At 46.4% G+C, this 26,923-nt stretch overlaps 1 protein-coding gene across 1 annotated transcript in view; it reads left to right on the top strand.

Moving 5' to 3' along the window:
- The window catches only part of ATP8B3 (ATPase phospholipid transporting 8B3), a 70,916-nt gene extending 56,539 nt beyond the window's left edge, over positions 1-14,377 (top strand). Inside the window, exons 27-32 of the mRNA XM_084825658.1 lie at positions 5,417-5,640; positions 8,502-8,585; positions 9,806-10,045; positions 12,495-12,633; positions 13,648-13,742; positions 14,090-14,377. Coding sequence (XP_084681784.1) covers positions 5,417-5,640; positions 8,502-8,585; positions 9,806-10,045; positions 12,495-12,633; positions 13,648-13,742; positions 14,090-14,377 — 1,070 coding nt within the window. The remainder of the gene's footprint in view (positions 1-5,416; positions 5,641-8,501; positions 8,586-9,805; positions 10,046-12,494; positions 12,634-13,647; positions 13,743-14,089) is intronic.
- Positions 14,378-26,923: the final 12,546 nt, after the last annotated feature.

The following is a 26,923-nucleotide window of genomic DNA, read 5'->3' as shown; positions in this document are numbered from 1 at the left end:
AGTTGTTGTTGTTGTTGTTCAGTCGTTCAGTCGTGTCCGACTCTTCGTGACCCCATGGACCATAGCACGCCAGGCCTTCCTGTCCTGCGCTCTCTCCCGGAGCGTGCTCAAGTTCATATTCATTGCATCCGTGATGCTATCTAGCCATCTCATCCTCTGCCGTCCCCTTCTCCTTTTGCCCTCAGTCTTTCCCAGCATCAGGGTCTTTTCCAGGGAGTTTTCTCTTCTCATTAGGTGGCCAAAATATTTGAGCTTCAGCTTCAGTATCTGTCCTTCCAATGAGCAGTCAGGGTTGATTTCCTTTAGGATGGACTGATTTGACCACCTTGCAGTCCAGGGGACTCGTAAGAGTCTTCTCCAGCACCACAGTTCGAAAGCATCAATTCTTCGGCGCTCAGCCTTCCTTATAGTCCAGCTCTCACAGCCATACATTACTACTGGGAAAACCATAGCTTTGATTAGACGGACCTTTGTCGGCAAGGTGATGTCTCTGCTTCTTACTATGCTGTCTAGGTTTGCCATAGCTTTCCTCCCAAGGAGCAAGCGTCTTTTAATTTCAGGGCTACAGTCACCGTCTGCGGTGATCTTGGAGCCCAAGAAAGTAAAATCTGTCACTGCTTCCATTTCTTCCCCTTCTATTTGCCAGGAAGTGATAGGGCCAGATGCCATGATCTTCGTTTTTTTAATGTTGAGTTTCAAACCAGCTTTTGCACTCTCCTCTTTCACCCTCAACAAGAGGCTCTTTAGATCCTCTTTGCTTTCTGCCATTAGGGTGGTATCGTCTGCATATCGGAGGTTGTTGATAATTCTCCCAGCAATCTTAATTCCGACCTCTGATTCATCCAACCTGGCTTTTCTCATGATGTACTCTGCATATAAGTTAAATAAGCAGGGTGACAATATGCAGCCTTGTCGTACTCCTTTCCCAATTTTGAACCACTCAGTTGTTCCATCTCTGGTTCTTACTGTTGCTTCTTGACCCTCGTACAGGTTTCTCAGGAGACAGGTAAGGTGGTCTGGTACTCCCATCACTTTCAGAATTTGCCACAGTTTGTTGTGATCCACACAATCAAAGGCGTAGTCAATGAAGCAGAAATCGACGTTTTTCTGGAATTCTCTTGCTTTCTCCACGATGCAGCGAATGTTGGCGATTTGATCTCTAGTTCCTCTGCCTCTTCGAAACCCAGCTTGTACTTCCGGTAGTTCTCGGTTCGCATACTGCTGAAGCCTAGCTTGTAGGATTTTGAGCATCACCTTGCTGGCATGTGAAATGAGCGCAATTGTGCGGTAGTTTGAACACTCTTTGGCGTTGCCCTTCTTTGGAATTGGAATGTAAACTGACCTTTTCCAGTCTTGTGGCCACTGTTGAGTGTTCCAGATTTGTTGGCATATTGAATGCAGCACTTTAACAGCATCATCTTTTAGGATTTTAAATAGCTCAGCTGGAATACTGTCATCTCCGCTAGCTTTGTTGTTACTAATGCTTCCTAAGGCCCACTTGACTTCACTCTCTAGGATGTCCGGCTCAAGTTGAGTGACCGCACTATCATGGCTATCAGGGACATTCAGATCTTTCCTGTATAGTTCTTCTGTGTATTCTTTCCACCTCTTCTTAATCTCACCTGCTTCTGTTAGGTCCCTGCCTTCTTTGTCCTTTATCATGCCCGTCTTTGCACAAAACGTTCCCTTGAGATCTCCAATTTTCTTGAAGAGATCTCTAGTCTTTCCCATTCTGTTGTTTTCCTCGATTTCTTTGCATTGTTCATTTAAGAAGGCCTTCTTGTCTCTCCTTGCTATTCTCTGAAACTCTGCATTCAGTTGGGTATATCTTCCCCTTTCTCCCTTGTTTTTCGCTTCCCTTCTTTCGTGAGCTACTTGTAAAGCCTCATCAGACAGCCACTTGGCTTTCTTGCATTTCTTTTTCTTTGGGATGGATTTCGTTGCTGCCTCCTGAACAATGTTACGGACCTCCGTCCATAGTTCCTCAGGCACTCTGTCTATCAGGTCTAATCCCTGAAATCTATTCCTCACCTCCACTGTATATTCATAAGGGATATGATTTAGGTCATACCTGAACGGTTTAGTGGTTTTCCCAACGTTCTTCAATTTAAGCCGAAATTTTGCAAGAAGCAGCTCATGATCTGAGCCACAGTCAGCTCCAGGTCTTGTTTTTACTGACTGTATGGAGCTTCTCCATCTTTGGCTGCAAAGGACATAATCAATCTGATTTCAATATTGACCATCTGGTGATGTCCATGTGTAGAGTCGCCTCTTGTGCTGTTGGAAAAGAGTGTTTGCTATGATCAGCATGTTCTCTTGGCAAAACTCTATTAGCTTTTGTCCTGCTTCATTTTGTACACCAAGGCCATGCCTGCCTGTTATCCCGGTGATTTCTTGACTTCCTACTTTAGCATTCCAATCCCCTATGATGAAGAGGACATCTTTTTTTGGTGTTAGTTCTAGAAGGTGTTGTAGGTCTTCATAGAACCGATCAACCTCAGCTTCTTCAGCCTCAGTGGTTGGCGCATAGACTTGAATTACTGTGATGTTGAATGGTTTGCCTTGGATTCGTACTGAGATCATTCTATCATTTTTAAGATTGTACCCCAGTACTGCTTTTCCCACCCTTTTGTTGACTATGAGTGCTACTCCATTTCTTCTAAGGGATTCTTACCCACAATAGTAGATATGATGGTCACCTGAATTAAATTCGCCCATGCCTGTCCATTTTAGTTCGCTGATTCCCAAGATGTCGATGTTCAATCTTGCCATCTCATGTTTAACCACCTCCAGCTTACCTTGATTCATTGATCTGACATTCCAGGTTCCTAAACAATATTGTTCTTTACAGCATCGGATTTTCTTTTCACCACCAGACACATCCACAGCTGAGTGTCCTTTCGAGTTTGGCCCAGCCGCTTCACTCTTTCTGGCGCTACTTGGAAATACCCTCTGCTCTTCCCCAGTAGCATATTGGACACCTTCCGACCTGAGGGGCTCATCTTCCGGCATCACATCTTTTATCCTTATGATACGTTCCATGGGGTTTTCTTGGCAAGAATACTGGAGTGGGTTGCCATTTCCTTCTCCAGTGGACCACATTTTGTCAGAGCTCTCTGCCATGACCTGTCCGTCTTGGGTGGCCCTGCACAGCATAGCTTATGGCTTCACTGAGTTACGCAAGCTGCCTTGTTGTGGCCCCTTCGCCACAACAAGGCAGTGATCCATGAAGGGGACAGTGATCCATGAAGGGGACAGTGATCCATGAAGGGGGCAGTGATCCATGAAGGGGGATATCACAGTACCATGCAGCCAATCAGATTGTGCCAAGTGCTGACATCACTGAGGGTAAATAAAGCCCTCCCATCACTCTTACTCTGAAATGGTGCTTGGGACCGGGGGGCAGGGAAGACCAAATGCATCCCCACAGCTCAGGTTTTCCCTTTGTGATTTAATTGTCTGTACAGCAAAACTTTTACCCCAATACATCTCTAAGGTGCTGTCAAGGTTCCCCTTATGACTTGGACACCCTGAGCAACTCCTTAAGGATCTCTTGCCTCCTTAAGAGTCCCACCGTCCTCCTTTTAAACTTCACCTTCCCAGTAATGTGGGGTTTAGGTTGTAGATGTGGGGTGACTGACACAGCATTTAACTACACCAGTTTACTGGTAAATTAAAGCAAGCAAATCACAACTAAATGTATTTTCACAAAAGCGCTGAGTGATACAAAAGGCATTAAAATAAAAGTTGCAAAATGCAAGTTCCTTTACCCTAGCTGCCCTTAGACTTCTCCAGGCTTCTTCTTCCTATTCCCACTTCAAGCTCTGGTCTCACTTCAGGCTCTGGCTGTCTCTGCTCTCTCTTGCTCCTTACATACCCTCCTCCCAGCAACACCAAAAGCACTGCCTCAAACCTGAGGAAATGAAACTTACGTGGAGAAATGAAACTGACACCTAACCGGAGAAATGACACTACTCCTCTCAGGGTTACCCCCTTCCAACAGACAACTCCAGGCCACCAAACCTGACCATTTCCCCCTTTGCCTCCATAGGCCTCAAACCTTCCCGGGTGCATATAGTTGGGCATGATTAATCGGAGCAGAATGTGGATGGGGAAACAGGACATCCAAATGAACATCCCATTCATAGTGATTCTGAATGAATGGAGAACATTCAGAGAGTCATCCCACTCCATCAGGGGTGGGTGGTGGCTCTGATGTCAGTGGGACGGTGAATCTGCTCTGGGTTTCAATCAGACCCAGTCAGAACTCTAAAGGAGCTATCCAAGGTGCAAAGCAAAGCACCCTGGATAGCTCCTTTAGGGTTCTTCTGACTGAAACCCAGAGTGGATTCACCACCCCACTGACATTGGAGTCTCCAGTGCCCTCCATATGTTTCCCTAATGGTGGCCTGAAAGTAGATGGGGATCTATTGGTAGATCTTTGGATGTTCTACAAGTACTAGATCGGCAAGCAGATTTTGTTTTTAAATTAACAACTAGACCTTATTTAAAAATACAAACTTAAAAAAGGAGACACACAAAAATACCAATTTCTTTTTTTGCGGCTGCTTGTATAGGACAAAGAATTTTCTAGAATAGTAGCCGTAGGGGAGGACCAATGGTAACGTGGCACCATAGCAGCGGGGACACATGCTGTGAGCGAACACGGGCTTCCTATACATTTCTACACCATCTCTATTACGCAATTTGGTGCTTGTTGCATAATACAACAATCCATATTTTAAAACTGGAAGAACGTAACATGCAATTAAATTAAAACGCAAAGCCACTTTCTTTTGAGACGTTCGGGTGTGCCTGAGCACACCTGGCACACCCTGTATGTACGCCTGTGACAGAGGGATGGGTTGGAGGACAGCATTGCCCCCCCAAAACCCACTGGGGGGGCACATTCCGTGTAGTGGCGAGAGTGTTGGACTGGGAGCAGGGAGATCCGGGTTCTAGTCCCCACTTGGCCATGGAAGTTCACTGGGTGACTTTGGGCCCGTCACAGACTCAGCCTAAACTACCTTGCAGGGTTGTTGTGGTGAGCATAAAATGGAGAGGAGGAGGAGGATAATGGAAGCTGTCTTGGGTTCCTTGCAAGATATAAAAAGGCAGGATATAAATGCAATAAAATAAATAAATAAGCCATGTGCTCCTTCTGTACCTTATGGCTTGCAAAATTGATGAGTTGTTTGTTTTGCCAGCACAGTAAATTGGGTGTTGGGGGCAGAGAAGCTGCAAAACCAGCCATGGGGCTCCCACTGGTGGTCTATCCTTCTATGTAGCTTCCTTTCCTACCCATGAAATTTCGCAAGCCTTTCGCTCAACGCTGGATGCTGCAATTGCTCACGTCGGGTCCCAAATTTGGTCTAATTCCAAATTCGGTTCTCTCTCTCTCTCTCTCTCTCTCTAGCTGCCGACATTGGGGTTGGAATCAGCGGGCAGGAAGGGATGCAGGCCGTGCAGTGCAGCGATTATGCCTTGGCTCAGTTCCGCTACCTGCAACGGCTCCTGTTTGTCCACGGCCGATGGTCTTACCTCCGAATCTGCAAGTTTCTCCGCTATTTCTTCTACAAGACGTTTGCTGGCATGATGGTGCAGATCTGGTTTGCTTTCTATACGGGCTTCACAGCACAGGTGAATGGCAGGGGAGTGTCCCCCTCTGCAGTTCAGGCCCTTTCACTTCACCATTTGGGTCTGAGCTGGTGTAACGTGTGCTGCATACGAGCTGTTTGCTCAGAGGCTGACGCTGCTGTCTTTTCCTCCTCCTCCTCGACATTAACCAAAGTGCAGGTGCGCATTGATAAAATGCTGCAAAAAAGCAATCTCGATGTGCCTGTATGTATCCTGTTCTTCTTGCTACCCTCTCTGTGAAGAGCTCTGAAACACTGGTAGCTGCCAGTTGGACAATCAGACGTTTTGTCTATCTAGTGCAGGGATGGGCCTGCCAGCCGTTTTGGTCTGCAACTCCCATCATCCTTCACCATAGGCTATACTGGCTAAGGCTGATGGGAGTGGTAGGACAAATCATTTGGAGGATAGCAAGTTCCCCACCCCAATTCTAGTGCTATATTCTCTGCTGTGACCAGCAGGTGCTCTCGGGCAGAGTAAAGCTTTTCCCATCACCTGTGGCAGGAGATCCAATTAACTGGTAGAGCAAAACCTCTGCTGGGGACTGAGCAAGGACCTTCATCTGCATGCACAGCAGGTCCTTTTCCACTGAGCGATGGTTTGTTTGTTTGTTTGTTTCATTTTTATACCGCCCAATAGCTGAAATTTAATAAGTAAGTAAGCAAATTTATTTCAGTGGACATGTTTCGTTTGTTTAAGTTCTGGCTCTTAGTACCTTTTTAAATTGTATGCTGCTTTTAAAACATAGAATCATAGAATAGTAGGGTTGGAAGGGGCCTACAAGATCATCGAGTCCAACCCCCTGCTCAATGCAGGAAGCCTTTTTCCCAGGCAATCTCCCATCCAAGTACTAACCAGGGCTGACCCTGCTTAGCTGCCGAGATCAGACGAGATCAGGCACATCCAGCGTAACTATTCAATGCTCTTGATGGGAAGGAGAATGTTGATATGTTGGTGGCGTGTAACTCTGTTCAGCTACTGCTGATTAGATAACAGATGGTGTGTGATTTGGGTACTCCACCCATCTCAGTCACTCAGCTGACTCACTGTAAACATGCCCAACACTCATTAACATAACAAACACAAAATATAGTTTCCTTCTCTTCTCGCTGCCCCCAAGCAAACACAATGCATGAATGTGCAATTGTGCAGTTTGGTCTGACATGAGAAGGAGGAAAAGGAGGGAAGGCAAGTCATGCCCATGCATATCTGATCAGCCCAATTGCCTGCTGGCAGAGTAACCTAAATTTATATTAGAAGGAGCAGATGACCTGATAGGGGGCCATGCAAAAGCATGGAAGCTGCCCAAGTGCATGAACTGGGATAGTTACGCTTCACAAAATCAAAAATACAACAGAAAACCTGAAATAAAATATAATAGTTTAAAACAACGGAATAAAAATACAACCAACGTAAAAACCTAGCAGCAATGCAGATATTTAAAATGCAGTAGCGGATTTGAGACAGCAGAGCTTTAAAAACTGGAATGCTAAAATGCTACAAATGCCTAGGAAAATAAAAAGATCTTCACCGGGCGCCAGAAAGAGTACAATGCAGGCACGAGGCAAACCTCTCTAGGGAATTTGTTCCACAACCAGAGTGCCACAGCAGAAAAGGCCCTTTTCCTGGTACGATACCTGCCTTACCTCTTTTAGCAGCGGCTCCCAGAGAAGGACCCCTGAATATGAACTTAGGGCCAAGGCAAGAACAAATGGGAGGAGGCGATTCTTCAGATAACCTGGCCCTAAGCTGTTTAGGGCTTTGAATGTTAATACATTCAACTTTGTATTGAAACTTTGAATCGGGCCCAGGCATGGACTGGCAGCCAGTGCAGCTGGAAAAGTACTGGCATACTGTGATCTCATTGTTAACAATTTTGCTGCCCTGTTTTGGATCAGCTGAAATTTCTGGACTGTTTGAAAAAGGCAGCTGCACGTATAACTCATTGTAGCAATCCAGACAAGCGGTAATCAGAGCATGGCTAGGCTATCTCTGTGCAGATGAGGAAGTGGCTGGTATTTCGGCCTAAGCTGATAAAAGATGCTCCATGCCACCCATCCACCTGTGCCTTGAGTGACAGTTCTGGATCCAGGAGCACCCCCAAACTATGACCCTGATCCTTTAGGTGGAGTGCAACCCCCTCCAGAACAGGTTGAACATCGCCTACACCAGTTACGACAGGGTCACGGTTAACGAGTGAGCATCACAGCTGAGGAGGGACATGAACTTGGGCCTCCCTCACCCTCTAAGCCAGAGTCTCCCAAGCTGGTGCCATCCAGATGTTTTGGAGTTCAACTCACATCAGCCTGTATTGGCCTCAAACTCTTCCTGCCAGCAACTAAAGCCATAGGAGAGGCACTTCACTCTTTTAGACGGGGGAAAAAACTGCACAAAGCCTAAAACCTGCACAAAAATTGCCAAACAATCTCTGTTTGTGAAACAGGGTGGGGCCACCTGGGGAACCCTGAAGGATTTGCATCCTCGCACAGCACCAGACTGCACAGGCATTTTCCCGAGTATTGCCAAAGTTCCACACCCAAAGAATCTTGTTGCAGGTCATAAATAGGATCGCGTTGAGGTTGTCTCCTTGTAGTGTTTTATCAGTGCATTGCACACATGTGTGTATCAGTAATGTGAGAGGAGAGAGATAGGGAAACAGATTTGGAGGAACTGAAGGAGCCGATAGCTGTGGCGAATGGCGCGTGCCTGGTACCTTGTACAAAATCCAGGTTTGTTTTCTTTTCTTTTTTTTTAAAAAGGAACAATGGAGGATTCTTGTTGCATTGGTTCCACTTTGGAAATATGATTTGGATATGGGCTACGTGGATGAACGAGAACTCTAATCTTGTCATGCTTTTACTTTTCAGCCTCTGTTGGAGGGCTGGTTCCTCGCCCTTTATAATGTTTTCTACACTTCCTATCCAGTGCTGTGCTTGGGGTTGTTTGAACAGGTAAGCCTCAGTGCCTTCTGACATCTCACAGGATTAAACAGATGTGTTTGGTGGCTCCGATGTCAGTGGGGTAGTGAACCCACTCCGGGTTTCGGTCAGAACTCTACAGGAGCTATCCAGGATGCTTCTGTACCTTTAATTAATGCGTTTTATAAACAAAATATTTCTGAGGTGCACACTCCTAGGGTCCCCTCAGTACATATATGCCATGTTTTAGTTGTCTGTGGTTCATGGTCATGTTGCTATGGCACAGACAGATCGACAGATATACATCCTCTTATTATAGATAAATGGTGTGGAGAAAATGGACAGAGCATGGATCTCTCTCTCTCTCTCTCTCTCTCTCTCTCTCTCACTCTCTCATGCTAGAACTCAGGGTCACCCAGTGAAATTTGATTTGGTGGTAGATTCAGGTTGGACAAGAGGAAGTTTAGTTTTACACACTTAGCTTTGTAGAATTCCCTTTCTCTATCTGTGGTGACGGCCACCAGCATAGGCAGCTCTAAAAGCCGGTTATTCAGACTATTATTACGGAGGAGGGGAAGAGCTCTCTATAAGTGGCTTATTACCTGTGATGGCTAAATGGGACCTCCATGTTCAGGGGCAGACCTGCAGGACTGGGCAGGCTGAGATCTAAGGAGATCCTGAGCTGAAGCCATTGACATGTAATTTTAACACGGCGTCCCAAAACGGCAAAATAGAGTCAGTGATTTACCAGATGTCCTGTAACTGGGCACCATCCCTGATAAGTAGGGATAGTTGGAGAACATAGATAAGTAACTGAGTCTTGGACCCAAACATTGCAGGGTGGAGTGCTACTGATCGCTGTTCCAGCCAGCCAGCCATGCCCCACTCCACACTACTCTGTTTCATTCTGTCTCCACTGCCCAGTTTTCTGTTCCTCCCACCAACAGCCAGTCAGCTTCTGTGGCCCCTCTAACATTCATTTGTATTTCTCCAAACCTTTGGGTTCCACCGAGCTTGCTAATACCTGCCCCTTGTGCATGGATGGTGCTGTTTTGACTACATAAACATCAGCACGCAGAGCCTGAACATCGGAAATAGCAGGAATTATCTGTTTTTGCCTTGCTGTAACCATCATAGCCTGCAACAGCACTGTGGCCTACTCAGATGGGGCTTGATGGTGGGTTCTTGTGCTAGGAAGACCCCTCCTCCTTTCCTGGGTGTGACCACTTTCCCTCCATTTCTTTCCTGATTAGGATGTCAGTGCCAAGAAAAGTTTGCAGTTTCCAGAGCTCTACAAGGTAGGCCAGCAAAACCGGCTTTTCAATTTCCGGACTTTCTGCCTCTCGTTCATCCACGGCTCCCTCGTCTCTTTGGCCAACTTCTATATCACACTATGGGCCATGGAGGACAGAGCCAGCGTGCGGGTCACTGGCGACTTACAGTCTTTTGCCATGACGATAGCCACCTCAGCCATATTGACCGTCATTGTTGAGGTGAGTTTGGGGGGCACTCTCAAGGGATGCAATAATGTGGGATGGGTGTTGGTTCTCTTCCAATTTGAGTCTGGTCCTCCCTGTAGCTGTGAATTCTCCTAGTGCCTTTATTTATGTATTTATTATTTTGTTTCATTCGTTTCATTTATTATATTTATATACCGCCCCATAGCCGAAGCTCTTTGGGTGGTTCACAGAAATGAAAAACCATTAAAATACATTACATAAAAATATATATTTCAAGTATTTTTCTCAGCCAAAAAGGCTCCCAGAGCAGCTGAACTGGAATCAGTAAAACAAGAGAGTCCCTGCCCATAGGTTTACAGTCTTAAAAAGACATGGCACACAAGGAAAAGGGAATGCGGAGGGAAGAGGAAAAAGAAAAGTTTTCCAGCAAAGCTGGTACCATAACCCTGCTTCCCCCTTTCATTGCCCTCTGTATAGCTCATGGCAACAGGTAAGGGAGGAGGAACCTTTTCTGGAACAACCCTGAGAGGGCAGTGACGGGCAACAGAGGATCCTTGGATGGGCCTTGATAAGCTGGGATATGAAAGCAGGAAATCAGCAAGTGGGACTGCTGCTAGGAAATATGTTTTAGGGGAGGGAAGGAGTTGGAACTGGCTGTAGGAGCATGGAAAAGGACCACTGGGGCATCAGTCGTACAAAGGACACAGATTTGCATAAAAGTTGCATCTGCTCATTTATATGTATATATGCAACTTTAGAAATCGCTATAATGTCAATCGACATCCGGTACATGACATCTCACCCTAGTGGGGAAGACGGTGACCTGGTGAGCTGTGTGCCGGCTACTTGGTCGGCTACTGTGCATCCAGGTGCCATTACCCAGGCATGGGCAACTTCAAGGACCCGGCCCTGCTTTCCCTTCTAAGGGTTCTTGATCTTTACACCAGACTTGGACAGCCCAATAGAGGACACCTTCAAATAGAGGACTGTACCCTGTAAAGGAAGGCACATGGCCACCCTAGTGGAGAGGCAGGAATGGATTTGGACAGGGCTTGTTCTTTCTGTGATTTCAGAAAACTCTTGTATCGGGGGTGGGGGGGTGTTCAAGTTTTTTCTGAGGATTCTCTGAAAGGATATGGAAAGAATGAGGCCATTCCAAATCAAGATGGTGGGGGAGTTTGTCTCTAGCCTAGAGATGCCAGGGAAATCCACAACAGAACTAAATGAGTTTGGATTTTCATGAATCCAACCCCCAGATTCTGCAGCGGACTGGCTTTCCCCCCTGTTCGGTGGCATTTGCGGACTTGCGGACTGGTTTTCTAACTGTCTTGAATTTTGCGCAAATTTTGTCATTGAGAAATATGCAGAATAAAAAAAAAATGTGCATTTCCTCCGTAGGTTAAAGCATGAAAATGCACGGAGGAGGGGGGGTTTCCACATTTTCACATGTGCAAATTTGCACGTTTGTGCAGATTCAGAAAACAAAATTCTGATTCTGTCAATGGGCAGATGACGGAATGAAAGGCACCTGGCAATCCAGGAAGCACAGATGGAACGGATTTTACACAATCCATGCATCCCTGCTTAGCCCCATAGAGAATGGAGGTGGTTTCAAGCGGAGCAAACATGGAGAGGCTGAGGAAAAGTTGTGTGCTTGATTCTCGAAAGCGCTTCAGATGCGTTCCTTGCCTTGAGTGCTCATTGAGCAAAGGGGCAATCCAGAAATATGCTAAATGAACATTAGCCTCTGTGACTGGCTGGTAGTATGAAGGCCCCAGATTGGCTAGGCCTGGTATGAATTGCCTGATCACCTTCCGTAATGTAGGCCTGTGCAATCATCAAGAGCATCAGAGGAGGCTTTGCTGGTTGTACCACAACCTCCAGATTGCCATCTGGTAGCAACCCAGAAGTAGGCCTTCTCTGTGGTGGCACCTGCTTTGTGGAGTGCCCTCCCCACCCCAGTATTCAGGAAACCAACAACGGCATGTTTTAGGCACCTGTTAAAGACCCATCACTTTAGCCAGGCCTTCCCTGATGGCTTGGCTGCCCGGTTTGTTTGTTACGTATGGTGTTTCGAGTATTTGGTTTTATGGTTTTTATGAATTATATGTAATTATTATGATGCATTTTAATGCATCTTAATCTGTGCTTGTAAACTGCTTACATTTTGCTTGTTTTTCAGATATGGAAAGCCAGCCTCCCCCAACCTGATGTCCTTTCGATGTCTTGGACTACAACTCCCAGCACCCTGCAGCCAGAATGGCTGGCTGTGGGATGCTGGGAGTTGTAGTCCAACACCTCTGAAGGGCACCAGGTTGGGGAAAGCTGTGGTAAGTGGTACATGAAGGTATTCAATAAAATAAAGTAATCAATAAATCCTGCCAGAGGACACCAACAGGAATGAGTGCCACGCAGGTATTGTGGCTGCAGGTCTGAGCGTGGGTTGCCTCACAGGCCTTGTTCTCCTTGTCTCCCTGGGTAGATCATGATGGAGATGAAATTCTGGACCATTTTCTCTGTGCTGGCTGTCTTAGTCAGCCTTATGTTCTATTGCCTGTTCACCGCTGTCACTCAAAGCTTCCAGGCCTTCAAGACATCTCCTGTGGCCTTCCCATTTCCTGGTAAGATGCCTCCAGATGGAAAACTCTCCGTCATTTCTAGGCATGTGCAAACTCAGGCTGCAACTGAGGTGGGCTCCAGCAGGTGATGAGGGTGGGCATTTGCCATGGCCCCAAGATAGTAGAAGAGTCACAGGCATCCTGATTTGGCAACAAGCAGAGGTCACAGGCAGTACGAGAGAAGTATGTTATTTATTATATCATTTCTATACTGGCCTTCAACCTATTTGTATTTCAGGGCAGTGCATCATTAAAATTCTGTGTGCATGCCCATGCCTTTCCTGGTTGAGGTGACAATGTCTTGGCCAAAGTGTCCAAAATCTTCAAGCTAACACTGGCTGCACTCTGGCACATAGCAACATACGTGCACAAGTCCCTCCTGCTGAGATGAACGAGGTTCAACATCTAGCCCATGATAAGGGTTAGACAAATTCATGGAGGATGGTGATTTGGCATCATCGCAGAATGGAACCTCCCTCTGCACAGCCTTTGAGTAGTAGATGCTAGGAACTAACAACAGAGAGGGCTGTTGTCTACAACTATCTGTCCATTTCCCCAGTTCAGGCAAGGCATCAGTAGGAATAGGGAAGAAGTTCGTTTGGTTCACATTTTAGCGCGGAGATACCTCACTTTGCACTTTTTAATCAAAAGCTCAGTTATTCTTCAAAATGTGCACTTTTACACATTTTGTAATGGAGTTCTCCCATTCAAAAATGTGTGCAAAAATGTATATATTAGGGTAAGGTGGAAACAAAAATGTTTCCACTTTCCCTTAGTATGTCCTGCTCCTCCAAGGAGACTCCAGGTTCGAGGTCTGTCTATAAATACTATTCCACTCAAATATTATATTCTTAAATGCTCATTTGGGTTTCCTTTATCATGGAATATTTTGGTGCCAGATAGATACAGGCTACACAGCTGTCCCACATACTACGACACACACACCTGCACACACACACCTATGCCCGAATGCACTACTCCTCCTTCCACCTTACAGCTTCCTCCTTTCACCTCCAGATGCCACCAAGAATGCACTGACGGACCCCACAGCTCTGCTTGTAGTCTTACTTTGCGTGGTGGTGAACACTGTCCCCTCCCTTGCCATCCGTTTTGTGCACAGTGTTTCGGCCTCAGCAACCATGTCGGAAGTAAGTGCTTGTTTGGGGAATCTCAGATGGATGGATGGATGGATGGATGGATGGACAGATGTCAAAGAGACGTGCCAACGGGCTGAGTCCTTAGGGTTGAGACTGGGATGGAGTCTGTTGGGAAGGTGGGTTAAGTGGAGATGGAGATCAGTGATGATGGTCTTCTGTGGGGTTTGCGGTGTGTAGCTGGACCAAGTCATGGTTTGTGGGGGTGGTGGAGTCATAGTCCAGCCCAGGTGAAGGACACCAGATTGAGGAAGGCTCGTATATGATGCACACTGATACACACACCCATTTTCCTTTCTTTCCAGATGTTTCAAGCCCGGGACATGCAGGCCAAGCAAAAGACCGTGGAGCTGACATCTCACACCCGGAGGACCACCCTGCAGAGGCGCTCCAGTTACGCCTTCTCTCACAAGGAAGGTTATGCCGACCTCATCTCCAGAGGAGCCAGTCTGCGGATCAAGGCCCCCCGTGTCCGCAACCAACCAAATGGCTTTCCGAGCACTGCTCTGTTCAGCAAAGAAAGCAACGTGCCAACCAAATCTGACCCCTCCACTCCTGAAATTTCTGCAAAGCAGAAGGGACAACACTCTTGACCAGGGGAAGGGCTGAGTGCCCAGTATTTACCCCAGACATGGCCTGTGCTAAGGTGTCATATGGCCTGCCGGTTGCAGGGATTAATGTTGGACAAGACTGCTCCCTTTTAGCATCTGAGGAGGACTCTTGAGAGCTGACACATGCACAGTCTACAGGCCCTCCCTTTAATCTATGTCCCATTACAGGCCATGCAGGAACCACCAATTGGTGGTTGGGGGAAAGGAGTGTGGCCAGAGAAGGGGCAGGACCAGAGAAGGCCTGCTTTAGTTATTGGTGCCTGCAGATTAACTCCCGGTCTTTGAACGGGATTCTGTGTTACTTTCACAAGTGCCAATCTTTCTGCATAGGTGTAGGAAGGACTTAGGGCTTCTTCACGTGGAGCTTTCATCCTGCTATTGGGATTGGTTACTCACGGACATTTGCGGTCCCTTTAGACGACGATGTCAACCTCCAGGGCGTCTCCCGCACTAAATGACCTTTATCCCTTTTTTAAAAAAAATCAGAGATCATGAGCTATCAAATTATAGTGCTTGAGTTCCACTTGAGTTCCCTCCATGAAAAGAGGAAAACCTGCGATAAGAGGAGCTAGACCACAGCGCCATCTAGTGGCTGCATAATATATGGAAGACTCGGACAAGGGGGAAAAAGAGGGCGGAAGGGGGGGAAAGAAGTGCATGTAAAGGGAGTCTGTCATGACCCTGCATTTGAAGCAGAAGCAGAAAGCCCCATTTTAAATGCGGGATTTTAGGCTGGTGTACAGATGCTCTTAATTGGATACTTTCCCCCGTAGGCAAACCTGGGGTCTTCCAATGTGCAGCTTAGTGCCTGGTTATTCTTATTTTTAACTGCAGGACTCAAGCTGACTGAAAGAGGGGAAGCCAAAGACCTGCTCCCCAAATTCTAGTTGTGGGTGGGGCAAACAGCGATCGTTCTACTCAAGGAAAGGGATGCTTGTACACGTTCCAGGTGTGTGAGCCATGGCTGTTGATTTTCAAAGCCAAGTCTTGGTGCTCTTATGTGCCCACCCCCACCCCTGGTCATGAAGAACAGCTGAATTTCTGGATCAAAGCCAAGTGGGTCCATCAAGCCCAGCATCCTGTTTCCCAGTAGTGACCGATGACAGATGAATCCAAGAAGCCACCAAGCAAGTATGGAAGGCAATGGAACCCTTCTGTTCTTTGTGTCTCTGCAACTGGCATTCAGAGGCAGATTGCAGATGAACATCAAGGTTCCATTTAGCTCCAACTCATGTAAGAGCCCTGATGGCTCAGACCAAAGATCAGTCTGTCCCAGTATCCAGTTTCAAAGAGTGGACAGCCAGATGCCTGTGGAACCTCACAAGCCAGGCATAAAGGTGAAGGAACCCCCCCCCCCCACGCACACACACATACACAGCTTGTTCCCCAGCACCTCGTATTCTGACATAGACTACCCTTGTACATGGAGACTCCATTTCACGATTATGGCCCATAGTCCTTTTGGGCCTCCCTGCACTGGAGAACCAAACAAATTTTCTACCAACTGGCTGAGGGATTATATGAGTAATGTAGTTCAACACATCTGGAAGGCACCTGGTTGGGACAGGCTGTTGTATACCATAATTTTCAGATTTGATTGTATCATGAGCTGTTTTTAATCTCTCTTTTGTTATTGTGAGCCAACTTGAATTTCTTGCTGCGGGAACAACAGGATGTACATTTTATATATGAATGGATGGATGGATGGATGAATGAATGAATGAAAACTGCCTCCTTGTCCCATGGCAATAACCTAGTTCATAAGATCACCCCCTAAAGCTTTCATGCTCTTCTGTGGAATTGAAAGCACAGCAGTTTGTATGCTATTTGACTCCTCCTGGCTCCAAAACTAGCTGCGATCAAGATCATGGCGAACCAGATCCACTAGAGAGTGCTAGCATGACATGATTGGTGTTGGCTGTTGGCCTGTTGCACAGGCGCTCTCTGCTGGTCCAGGCAGGGTTCACCTCTGGCAGTTTGGGCCACTGATGTGAACGCTGCAGAATTTCGTACTAAGTAGTGTGTGTGTGTGTGTGTGTGTGCATGCATTGGAGAGGAGGTGTGTTACAGCGGTGTTTCTGATGCACTGAGGCTCCAACTAAAACTAGGATTCTGTTCATACATATCCCAACACTTTTGCTTAGTCCCACACTTTAAAAATAAAATGATCCACTGATTTTGGAGCATTCCCGCTGGTCTTGTGCTCCTTTGGCTGTGCTGCAGTGAAGCCCCAAGTAGGAAGATCCGTCAGCTACAGAAATGGCTTTCCGGCTGTGTTCTGGGGTGCCCTCAGGAACAAACCGGCTCCTCAAGAATAAGCTTTCAGTGATGGCATGCAACCTTCCCTGAGAAATAAACAGGGCACCACAACTGAATTACCCCTGCAATGCAAAGCCCTGGAGGAGGGTTAGGTGTGTTGGGTTGTGCACTCTTAAGTTCAGTTCTCACAGCACTGTGGTACAAATGGGAAGGGAGGGAAGAAGGGTGACGCCATATCCCTTCTTTTTTGCATTTTCATGCGGAGCATGATTTCGTGCTGCTGATGGGAGAATTCACTGGAACCTCTTGCTGCTCTGATCAGACGGTGGCCCCATTTTGGTTTTCCCAAAACTGAGAGGTGTTCAGGGGGCAGAGGGAAAGAATGGCAGTTGCCACAAAAGCTCTGATCACACACACACACACACACACACACACACCTGGGCATTTGTCCTTAACCAAAATAGCAGTTGCTAGTTGTCATTTGTGGTTGTCACTTGTAATGGAATGCACATCACAAATCAAGGTCTAGAAAAAGGAGGGAAACCTATTGTTGTTGTTGTTATCATTTATACATCGTTTCCCATCGCAAAAAGCAATCTTGAAGCAACTTACACACATGGGGTTATCACAGAAAAGGCCCATTCCCAGACTGACAGCCCTTGAGCTTCTCTCTGAGGGGCGCACAGAGAAGGGCCTCTGAAGGGTAGGTTCACCTATGGGGAAAGGTTGTCCTTGAGGTACTGGGGTCCTGAGCCAAGTAGGGTTTTATAGGTTAAAACCAGCACTTTGAATTTGGCCCAGAAACAAATTGACAACTGGTGCAGTAAGCTATGAGGGACACCATTCAGCGTCAGTGAAATGTGTGGGGACAACCTGCTGGTTTTCTGGCTGGGAGACGATTTGGGGGGAAGGGGGGATATGGCGGGTGATATTTACTATGTGCTTTTTTAAAAAATGGAGAGGGTCATAACATAGCATCTCTCTGAGGTGCAGTTAGGGAGGGATGAGAATTGAGGGTCCCATCCACTGACTGGTAGCTGCCACTTCTTTCCCAAATGCCCCTTCGCACCAGGGCTCATGTCAGGCACCTATCAAGGGCCCGCAGCCCAGCAGGCCCTCCTGAAGTGGCTCCTCTTTGCCGCGGTAACCTGTTTACTCACCTGCCTCTCTCTCTGGCCTAGTCAGCAGTCATGGAGAGGATGGAGAGGAGCAGGGGATGCCAGGGCCAACTTGCTCCCTGGTTCTCTGCCTGTCAAGCAAGCAAGCACGTGACAGCCGTGATGAGAAAGAGGAGGAGGACACAGCCCACTAGTGGCAATGGTGGGGGGGAAGGTAGACGCACTGAGGGAGTGGCCGAGTGAGGGTGTCTTGCCCGCAAAAGCCTGGAGTGCTTGGAACAACACTCAATGGGGACGTTGCATCTTCCCAATGGGCATTCTGAGAGGGAAATGGCTGCCGGCTTGTAGGAGAATTATTGAAGCCACCACCGGAAAACAGGCGATAGTGGCAAATGGCAAAGTGGTGGTGAAAAAGCATTGGACGCTTTTGCCTACAAATCTCCCCCCCCCCCACCTCATATACACAAGCACACGTTTGCCCCAAATTTCCCCTCAGAGAATTTTCAGCCTGGCCTCTGCTTAGTTACATTCTCCTTAGAGGTTTGGCCACCTTGACTTTGTCCATTCTTCAAAAGTAACCCTTAAGAGAACCCTTTCCCGGGTGCACCTTCACGTTTAGCAACGTGGGAAATACTAATAGTAGCATTTGCAGCGAGTCGACGGCATGCGTAGGCTGTGGGAGCTAAGGTGAATGACAAAAAATAATTTATTGAAGAACCCGAAAGCTGTAGGAACGTACAACACAGTCATGGAACAGTAGATAACAACATGAATAAATATTTTTTTTGGTTTTTGTTTTAGTTTCCTTTCAAAAATTGGTCAAGAGGATGTATGTAGCAAGGCTACTGGATGCTGGAACCCAGCTCCAAACAACACAGATGACTTTTATTGTTTTGGTTCTGGTTTTGATAAAGTGCCCAACACATAAGTCTTTAAAAAAGAAGAAGCTAAAAACAATAAATATAAACTGATGTTTTGAAAAGAACCAAAGTATAGAATTGCAAAGACACAGAAGAATAGCAATTTTATGTTACCAATAGCATTAAATAAATAAACACCCCCTAGCCCACGCAATAAAGAGAAATGGGAATTAAACTTATCATCCATATCAGAACAAAAAACTGAGTCAGATTCTGAAACTCATGACTTTAAAATTGGGCATCTCTGTTGCTAGAGCAAGCTGTTTCCCCAGTAACGAAATTTGAATTGCTTGGCACAGGTTTGGCAGACAAAAAACGAACTCTGGTGCCAAAATTCCAGGTCACACGAATGAGGTATTGCAAACCCCACTCACTGGTGGCTGGAACCAGATTTTTCACCTCCTGCCTCAGATCTCCTTTGAGTCCCTTTGCTCCCAGATGGAATGACTGTACAAAATTCAGTCATTTCGGAATTTGGCCGTATTAAAATGCAGAATGTTTTTTAGATTGCAAAGGTGAGGCTAAACATTTATGTCCAACAGGTACAATTTTTCTCCTCTTCTTCTCCCCGCCCTACCCCAAATTTGAAAATCCCGAATGGAATGTACCTATTGGTATTACTAAACATTATTTGGTAGGAGCTTTTTTTGCAGCATCTTGAAAATGCTACCTGGGTTCAAATTTTCTTTATTCAGACATTTCCTTTCTGTCCAAAATTAATCTTTCTTTCTTTCTTTCTTTCTTTCTTTCTTTCTTTCTTTCTTTCTGGTTTAATTCTCTCTCTTTCTCTCACCTATAAATCCCAGTACACGGAAAGGCTTGGGGTGGAACTAGAAATGATGAGAAATGTGGGTTCTCTGCTACAAATGGCAACCTGACTTGAGTCCCCCTGCTTTTCTGCTCATAGTTATAGAAATGTGTAATGATGTCAGGCCAAGGTGTATTTTCCCAATGCTCCTCCTCCCCCAAGAGGCAGCCAATAACGTGAAGGGTGTGTTTTCTGCATTTTTCATCACGTCTTCTTGCAACCCTTCTAACAAGCAGAACCAAACTCCACTCTGTGGTTCCCGGACTGGTTTCTAATTGGCTGTGTCCTCTAAGGCGAGGGGAAATGAATTCTTCCCAAAGGGGCAGGGCTTGACATCTGGGGGCGGAGCTTTGTGGGCAGGACTCTCTGCCCTCCCCTCCTTGAGCAAGCTATGCTAATTATTTCAACAGTAGCAAAACTCTGGAAACTCGGCGATGTTGGATTTAAAAAAAAAAAGAATAATTGTTGGCCAGTTTAAAAGTCTGTAGTTGGGCGCAACCATGTTGATCAGTCCAAAGAGTTGGGTTGCGTTTGACCAGTGGAGTGTGGCTCTGATGTCAGTGGGGCGGTGAATCCGCTCCGGGTTGCAGTCAGAACCATTCAGAACTCTAAAGGAGCCATCCAAGCACTTGGGCTAAAGGGTAAAGCACCTTGGAGAGCTCCTTTAGAGCTCTGACTGGTTCTGACTGAAACCCGGAGTGGATTCACCACCCCACTGGCATCGGAGCCTCCACTGGCTTCCTGAGAGAATATTGCCTCCGTCTTACAGCTAACATTGACTGGAGAGGCAGATGGTGTACACTCAGCAAAATCACTGGAGACTTAAGCAGTATGTGTGAGTGGATCCATCGTAGACGAGTTTCCTCTGGAAGTGTCACTTGAACTGTTTTCCTCAGAGGCAATAGGCCATCGGGCCCAGGGTCAGTCGCAGCACACGCGTGCAGCCACAGGCTTCCTCCTTCCAAAATCCTTGACGTGTGAAGTGACACCCCTCTCAAAGCATTGCCTCTGAGGAACGAGGGAGGGGACATATTGGTGGTGTTTGACCTGTGGCGCTTGTCCACGTGATGTGAGTTTTGGGTCTGTGTGAAGCTTTTCAAAGGATTTCCTCACCAGCCTCTCGATGAAACCCACTTTTTGGTTACCAGAGGAAAACTTAGCAGCGAGGAATCAGCACTATAGGAACAGTGGGATTCATTCGGGGGCTCAGTCCTTTCCATTTCACCTTGGAAATAAAATTAGGTACTCCAGCGTAGGGACTCGAGTGACTGGTGAATATGTGCACTCTATATATTTACCTTGCTTCTTCCGTACCTCATTCATCATTCCTTTATCATGTCATATCTCACTAACCACAATACAGAGAACCCCTTTACGTGCATTCAAAGATTTCCGTGTGAATCCTGTGTTGTGGTTTTCTGTCTGAACCCAGCTAAAATACCAAAATGGGCACCAAATTCTAAATTCCCAAAAATTAAAGGGTAAAAGGATATGGGTTGGATCCAGACTTAGTCATGCTTAAGTAAACCCATCAAAACCAACGAGACTGAAGTTAGTTGTGATACATTTCTGTTCTATTGATTTCAACGGGTCTACTCTGACTAGTTCTGGATTCAACTTTATGTTGTCATTCGGTTCTGGTCACCCACCAGAACAGGGCTACTGATGACGAAGAGGGGTGAGCTCTATTTCATTCAGAGAAAGAGTAAAGCACTTGAGATGTTTTAGGTTGGGGGGGGGAATGACTGATTAGGGACATGAGATAAGTTTATACAGTTGTGCATGATCACTGCCTTGTTGTGGCGAAGGGGCTTGCGTAACTCAGTGAAGCCATAAGCTATGCCGTGCAGGGCCACCCAAGACGGACAGGTCATGGCAGAGAGTTCTGACAAAATGTGATCCACTGGAGAAGGAAATGGCAACCCACTCCAGTATTCTTGCCAAGAAAACCCCATGGAACGTATCACAAGGCTAAAAGAGATGACGCCGGAAGATGAGCCCCTCAGGTCGGAAGGTGTCCAATATGCTACTGGGGAAGAGCAGAGGGTATTTCCAAGTAGCGCCAGAAAGAGTGAAGCGGCTGGGCCAAACCCGAAAGGACACTCAGCTGTGGATGTGTCTGGTGGTGAAAAGAAAATCCGATGCTGTAAAGAACAATATTGTTTAGGAACCTGGAATGTCAGATCAATGAATCAAGGTAAGCTGGAGGTGGTCAAACATGAGATGGCAAGATTGAACATCGACATCTTGGGAATCAGCGAACTAAAATGGACAGGCATGGGCGAATTTAATTCAGGTGACCATCATATCTACTATTGTGGGCAAGAATCCCTTAGAAGAAATGGAGTAGCACTCATAGTCAACAAAAGGGTGGGAAAAGCAGTACTGGGGTACAATCTTAAAAATGATAGAATGATCTCAGTACGAATCCAAGGCAAACCATTCAACATCACAGTAATTCAAGTCTATGCCCCAACCACTGAGGCCGAAGAAGCTGAGGTTGATCGGTTCTATGAAGACCTACAACACCTTCTAGAACTAACACCAAAAAAAGATGTCCTCTTCATCACAGGGGATTGGAATGCTAAAGTAGGAAGTCAAGAAATCACCGGGATAACAGGCAAGCATGGCCTTGGTGTACAAAATGAAGCAGGACAAAAGCTAATAGAGTTTTGCCAAGAGAACATGCTGATCATAGCAAACACTCTTTTCCAACAGCACAAGAGGCGACTCTACACATGGACGTCACCAGATGGTCAATTTCGAAATCAGATTGATTATGTCCTTTGCAGCCAAAGATGGAGAAGCTCCATACAGTCAGTAAAAACAAGACCTGGAGCTGACTGTGGCTCAGATCATGAGCTGCTTCTTGCAAAATTTCGGCTTAAATTGAAGAACGTCGGGAAAACCACTAAACCTTTCAGGTATGACCTAAATCACATCCCTGATGAATATACAGTGGAGGTGAGGAATAGATTTCAGGGATTAGACCTGATAGACAGAGTGCCTGAGGAACTATGGACGGAGATCCGTAACATTGTTCAGGAGGCAGCAACGAAATCCATCCCAAAGAAAAAGAAATGCAAGAAAGCAAAGTGGCTGTCTGATGAGGCTTTACAAGTAGCTGAGGAAAGAAGGGAAGCGAAAAGCAAGGGAGAAAGGGGAAGATATACCCAACTGAACGCAGAGTTCCAGAGAATAGCAAGGAGAGACAAGAAGGCCTTCTTAAATGAACAATGCAAAGAAATCGAGGAAAACAACAGAATGGGAAAGACTAGAGATCTCTTCAAGAAAATTGGAGATCTCAAGGGAACGTTTTGTGCAAAGACGGGCATGATAAAGGACAAAGAAGGCAGGGACCTAACAGAAGCAGATGAGATTAAGAAGAGGTGGAAAGAATACACAGAAGACCTGTACAGGAAAGATCTGAATGTCCCTGATAGCCATGATAGTGCGGTCACTGAACTTGAGCCGGACATCCTAGAGAGTGAAGTCAAGTGGGCCTTAGGAAGCATTAGTAACAACAAAGCTAGTGGAGATGACAGTATTCCAGCTGAGCTATTTAAAATCCTAAAAGATGATGCTGTTAAAGTGCTGCATTCAATATGTCAACAAATCTGGAACACTCAACAGTGGCCACAAGACTGGAAAAGGTCAGTTTACATTCCAATTCCAAAGAAGGGCAACGCCAAAGAGTGTTCAAACTACCGCACAATTGCGCTCATTTCACATGCCAGCAAGGTGATGCTCAAAATCCTACAAGCTAGGCTTCAGCAGTATGCGAACCGAGAACTACCGGAAGTACAAGCTGGGTTTCGAAGTGGCAGAGGAACTAGAGATCAAATCGCCAACATTCGCTGCATCATGGAGAAAGCAAGAGAATTCCAGAAAAACGTCTATTTCTGCTTCATTGACTACGCTAAAGCCTTTGATTGTGTGGATCACAACAAACTGTGGCAAATTCTGAAAGTGATGGGAGTACCAGACCACCTTACTTGTCTCCTGAGAAACTTGTACGAGGGTCAAGAAGCAACAGTAAGAACCAGACATGGAACAACCGATTGGTTCAAAATTGGGAAAGGAGTACGACAAGGCTGCATATTGTCACCCTGCTTATTTAACTTATATGCAGAGTACATCATGAGAAATGCCGGGTTGGATGAATCAGAGTTCGGAATTAAGATTGCTGGGAGAATTATCAACAACCTCCGATATGCAGACGATACCACCCTAATGGCAGAAAGCGAAGAGGATCTCAAGAGCCTCTTGTTGAGGGTGAAAGAGGAGAGTGCAAAAGCTGGTTTGAAACTCAACATTAAAAAAACTAAGATCATGGCATCTGGCCCCATCACTTCCTGGCATATAGAAGGGGAAGAAATGGAAGCAGTGACAGATTTTACTTTCTTGGGCTCCAAGATCACCGCAGACGGTGACTGTAGCCATGAAATTAAAAGACGCTTGCTCCTTGGGAGGAAAGCTATGGCCAACCTAGACAGCATAGTAAGAAGCAGAGACATCACCTTGCCGACAAAGGTCCGTCTAATCAAAGCTATGGTTTTCCCAGTAGTAATGTATGGCTGTGAGAGCTGGACTATAAGGAAGGCTGAGCGCCGAAGAATTGATGCTTTTGAACTGTGGTGCTGGAGAAGACTCTTACGAGTCCCCTGGACTGCAAGGAGGTCAAATCAGTCCATCCTAAAGGAAATCAACCCTGAGTGCTCATTGGAAGGACAGATAATGAAACTGAAGCTCCAATATTTTGGCCACCTAATGCGAAGAGAAAACTCTCTGGAAAAGACCCTGATGCTGGGAAAGACTGAAGGCAAAAGGAGAAGGGGACGGCAGAGGATGAGATGGCTAGATAGCATCACGGATGCAATGAATATGAACTTGAGCACGCTCCGGGAGAGAGCGCAGGACAGGAAGGCCTGGCGTGCTATGGTCCATGGGGTCACGAAGAGTCGGACACGACTGAACGACTGAACAACAACAACAATGATGGGTAGAAGGTGGATAGACAGAATCCCCCTCTTTCCATAACACTAAAACTCAAGGCCACCCATTGAAACTGATTGGCAACAGGTTTAGTATAGACAAAAGAAAGCACTCCTGCTCACAACCCATAATTCATGTACAGAATCCATCCCCAAAGATATAATTGACATCATTGTTTCCTTGGATTAATCCATCCATCCCTTGTTAGCTGTGATTTTCTGCTCCTTTCCTCTGCCCTCCCCTTGCTATCAACATTTAGACTGTAAAGCCCTTGGGGCAGAGAACTGTCATATATATTACTTTGCACAGAGCCATAAATAATCAATCCATGTCAAAGAGAGGTGTGCTACCTGCATCGAGGCATCCCCCGACCCTGCCTTCCTGCCAGTGAACCCACATTGGCCTCCCACACCAACTACTGACGGCTGAAACGTGGCGAGTTCTTTCATATTGACTTCTTATTGCACAGAGGTAAGAACACACCATATTCATGAATTACTGCTGATGAGCATCACTTTCTAGAGGCGTGTAGGATCTCCACTGCTCCAGAGAAATTTCACTTGTCGTAGTGAAACTCTGTGCTTTCTCTGGAACTCCTCAAATATCGCTAGTGAGCTGCGGAAGCTGCCTTAGACCAGGTCTGAGCACTGGTCCATTTCAGGCAGACCCTCGCCTGCCCCATAATCCTTCTAACTGGAGATGTCAGAGATTGCACTTCGAACCTTCAACATGCAAAGTACGTGGTCTGCAACAGAGGGATGATCCTTCCCACAGGACCTCCAACTCCACCTCAGCAATAGAACTCATTTCGTAGACAGCTGTTGGGCTCTCCACTGTTGGAGGTTGTCATCAAGCAGAAGCCAGACAACCATCTGTTACAGGTGCTCTATCTCTGGATGTCCTGCACTGAGCAGGGGGTTGGACTAGATGCACTTACAAGCCCCCTCCAACACTAGCATTCTATGATTCCACTTTGGGTGACATTCAGCTGGTGCTCTAATTTCATCAGTGTTATCCACTGCTCCATTTGCCAGCCCTCAATTCCCCAAACTTCCAGAGCTGTTGAGGGATTGACAATCAAGACATCGACCATCTAGCTTGACAAATAGCCTGCAGAAAATACTCAGATGTTTTCTGAGTGTCCCAGACAGTGAGTTGTGTAGAAACTACCATCACCATGAGACTTAACTTATGCCCCACCTGCTATTTTTGCTTGCCCTGAAGTTTCTCAGGTGATTCCCAGCTGTAGGAGACTGGCCCCAAATGTTTGTTTTAGCCAAATTTCAGTTGCTACACTAGAAATTACACTTTGGGTATTAAAGGCCCTCATGGAGGGGTGATTTGCAGCCAAGGGTGAACATACCACTGTAGGTCAAACATCACAGCTAGAATGTTTATATGGCTTATATGCAATGCTTCGTCGGTGGAGTGAGTTTACACATTCAAGGTGTGAGGAAGCCATCAGCCTGTGTGTGAACTATGGATGGAAAAGATAGACACCACAGGATTATGACCAGATATAATTAGAATCCTAGAATAGTAGGGTTGGAAGGGGCCTACAAGACCATCGAGTCCAACCCCTGCTCAATGCAAGAATCCAAGTCAGAGCATCCCTGACAGACGGTTGTCCAGCCGCATATTGAATGCGTCCAGTCTGGGAGAGCCACCACCTCCCCAGATAATGGGTTCCATTGTCGTATTGCTCTAACAGTCAGGACGTTTTTCCTGATGTTCAGCCGGAATCTGGCTTCCTGTCACTTGAGCCCATTATTCCGTGTCCTGCACTCTGGGAGGATCGAGAAGAGATCCCGGCCTTCCTCTCTGAGACCCCCTTTCAAGTACTTGAAGAGCGCTATCCTATCTCCCCTCAGTCTTCTCTTCTCAAGGCTAAACATGCCCAGTTCTTTCAGTCTCTCCTTGTAGGGCTTTGTTTCCACTCCCCTGATCATCTTCGTTGCCCTCCTCTGAACCCTCTCCAGCTTGTCTGCATCCTTCTTAAAGTGTGGTGCCCAGAACTGGACACAGGACTCCAGGTGAGGCCTAAGCAGTGCTGAGTAGAGAGGAATTAGTACTTCCCAGGATTTGGAAGCGATGCTTCTATTAGACTGGGAAAATAAAACACGAATCCCCCTGTTTCCATTTTTCATACTCCTGCTTCTCATCCTGCAGTAACCTCCAACCCAATTTTTGTGTAGTTTGATTTTTGGCACAAAGGTTGCTGGTTCGGGAGCGCGGGAGACAAAGTTCCCACTGGAAAGAAACAATCTACTGTGTAAAATGGCTTTTCTTTTCTTTCTTTTTTGCAGCAGTACAGCTCAATCCACACAGGTGATTCTTCCCTCTCATAAGAAGTGCTTTGCTACGGACCTACTCTGTAGATCACAGCCCTTAAGAGACAGTGAAAGGAGGCATGTGTCTTTTGTTCTTA

This window comes from Heloderma suspectum, chromosome Z (assembly GCF_057233095.1).
Source record: "Heloderma suspectum isolate Gila_16-S chromosome Z, 16-S_ref, whole genome shotgun sequence".
Lineage (NCBI taxonomy): Eukaryota > Metazoa > Chordata > Lepidosauria > Squamata > Helodermatidae > Heloderma > Heloderma suspectum.
The sequence above is the reverse complement of the archived record's forward strand: the minus strand, read 5'-3'. Positions and strand labels throughout refer to the sequence as shown.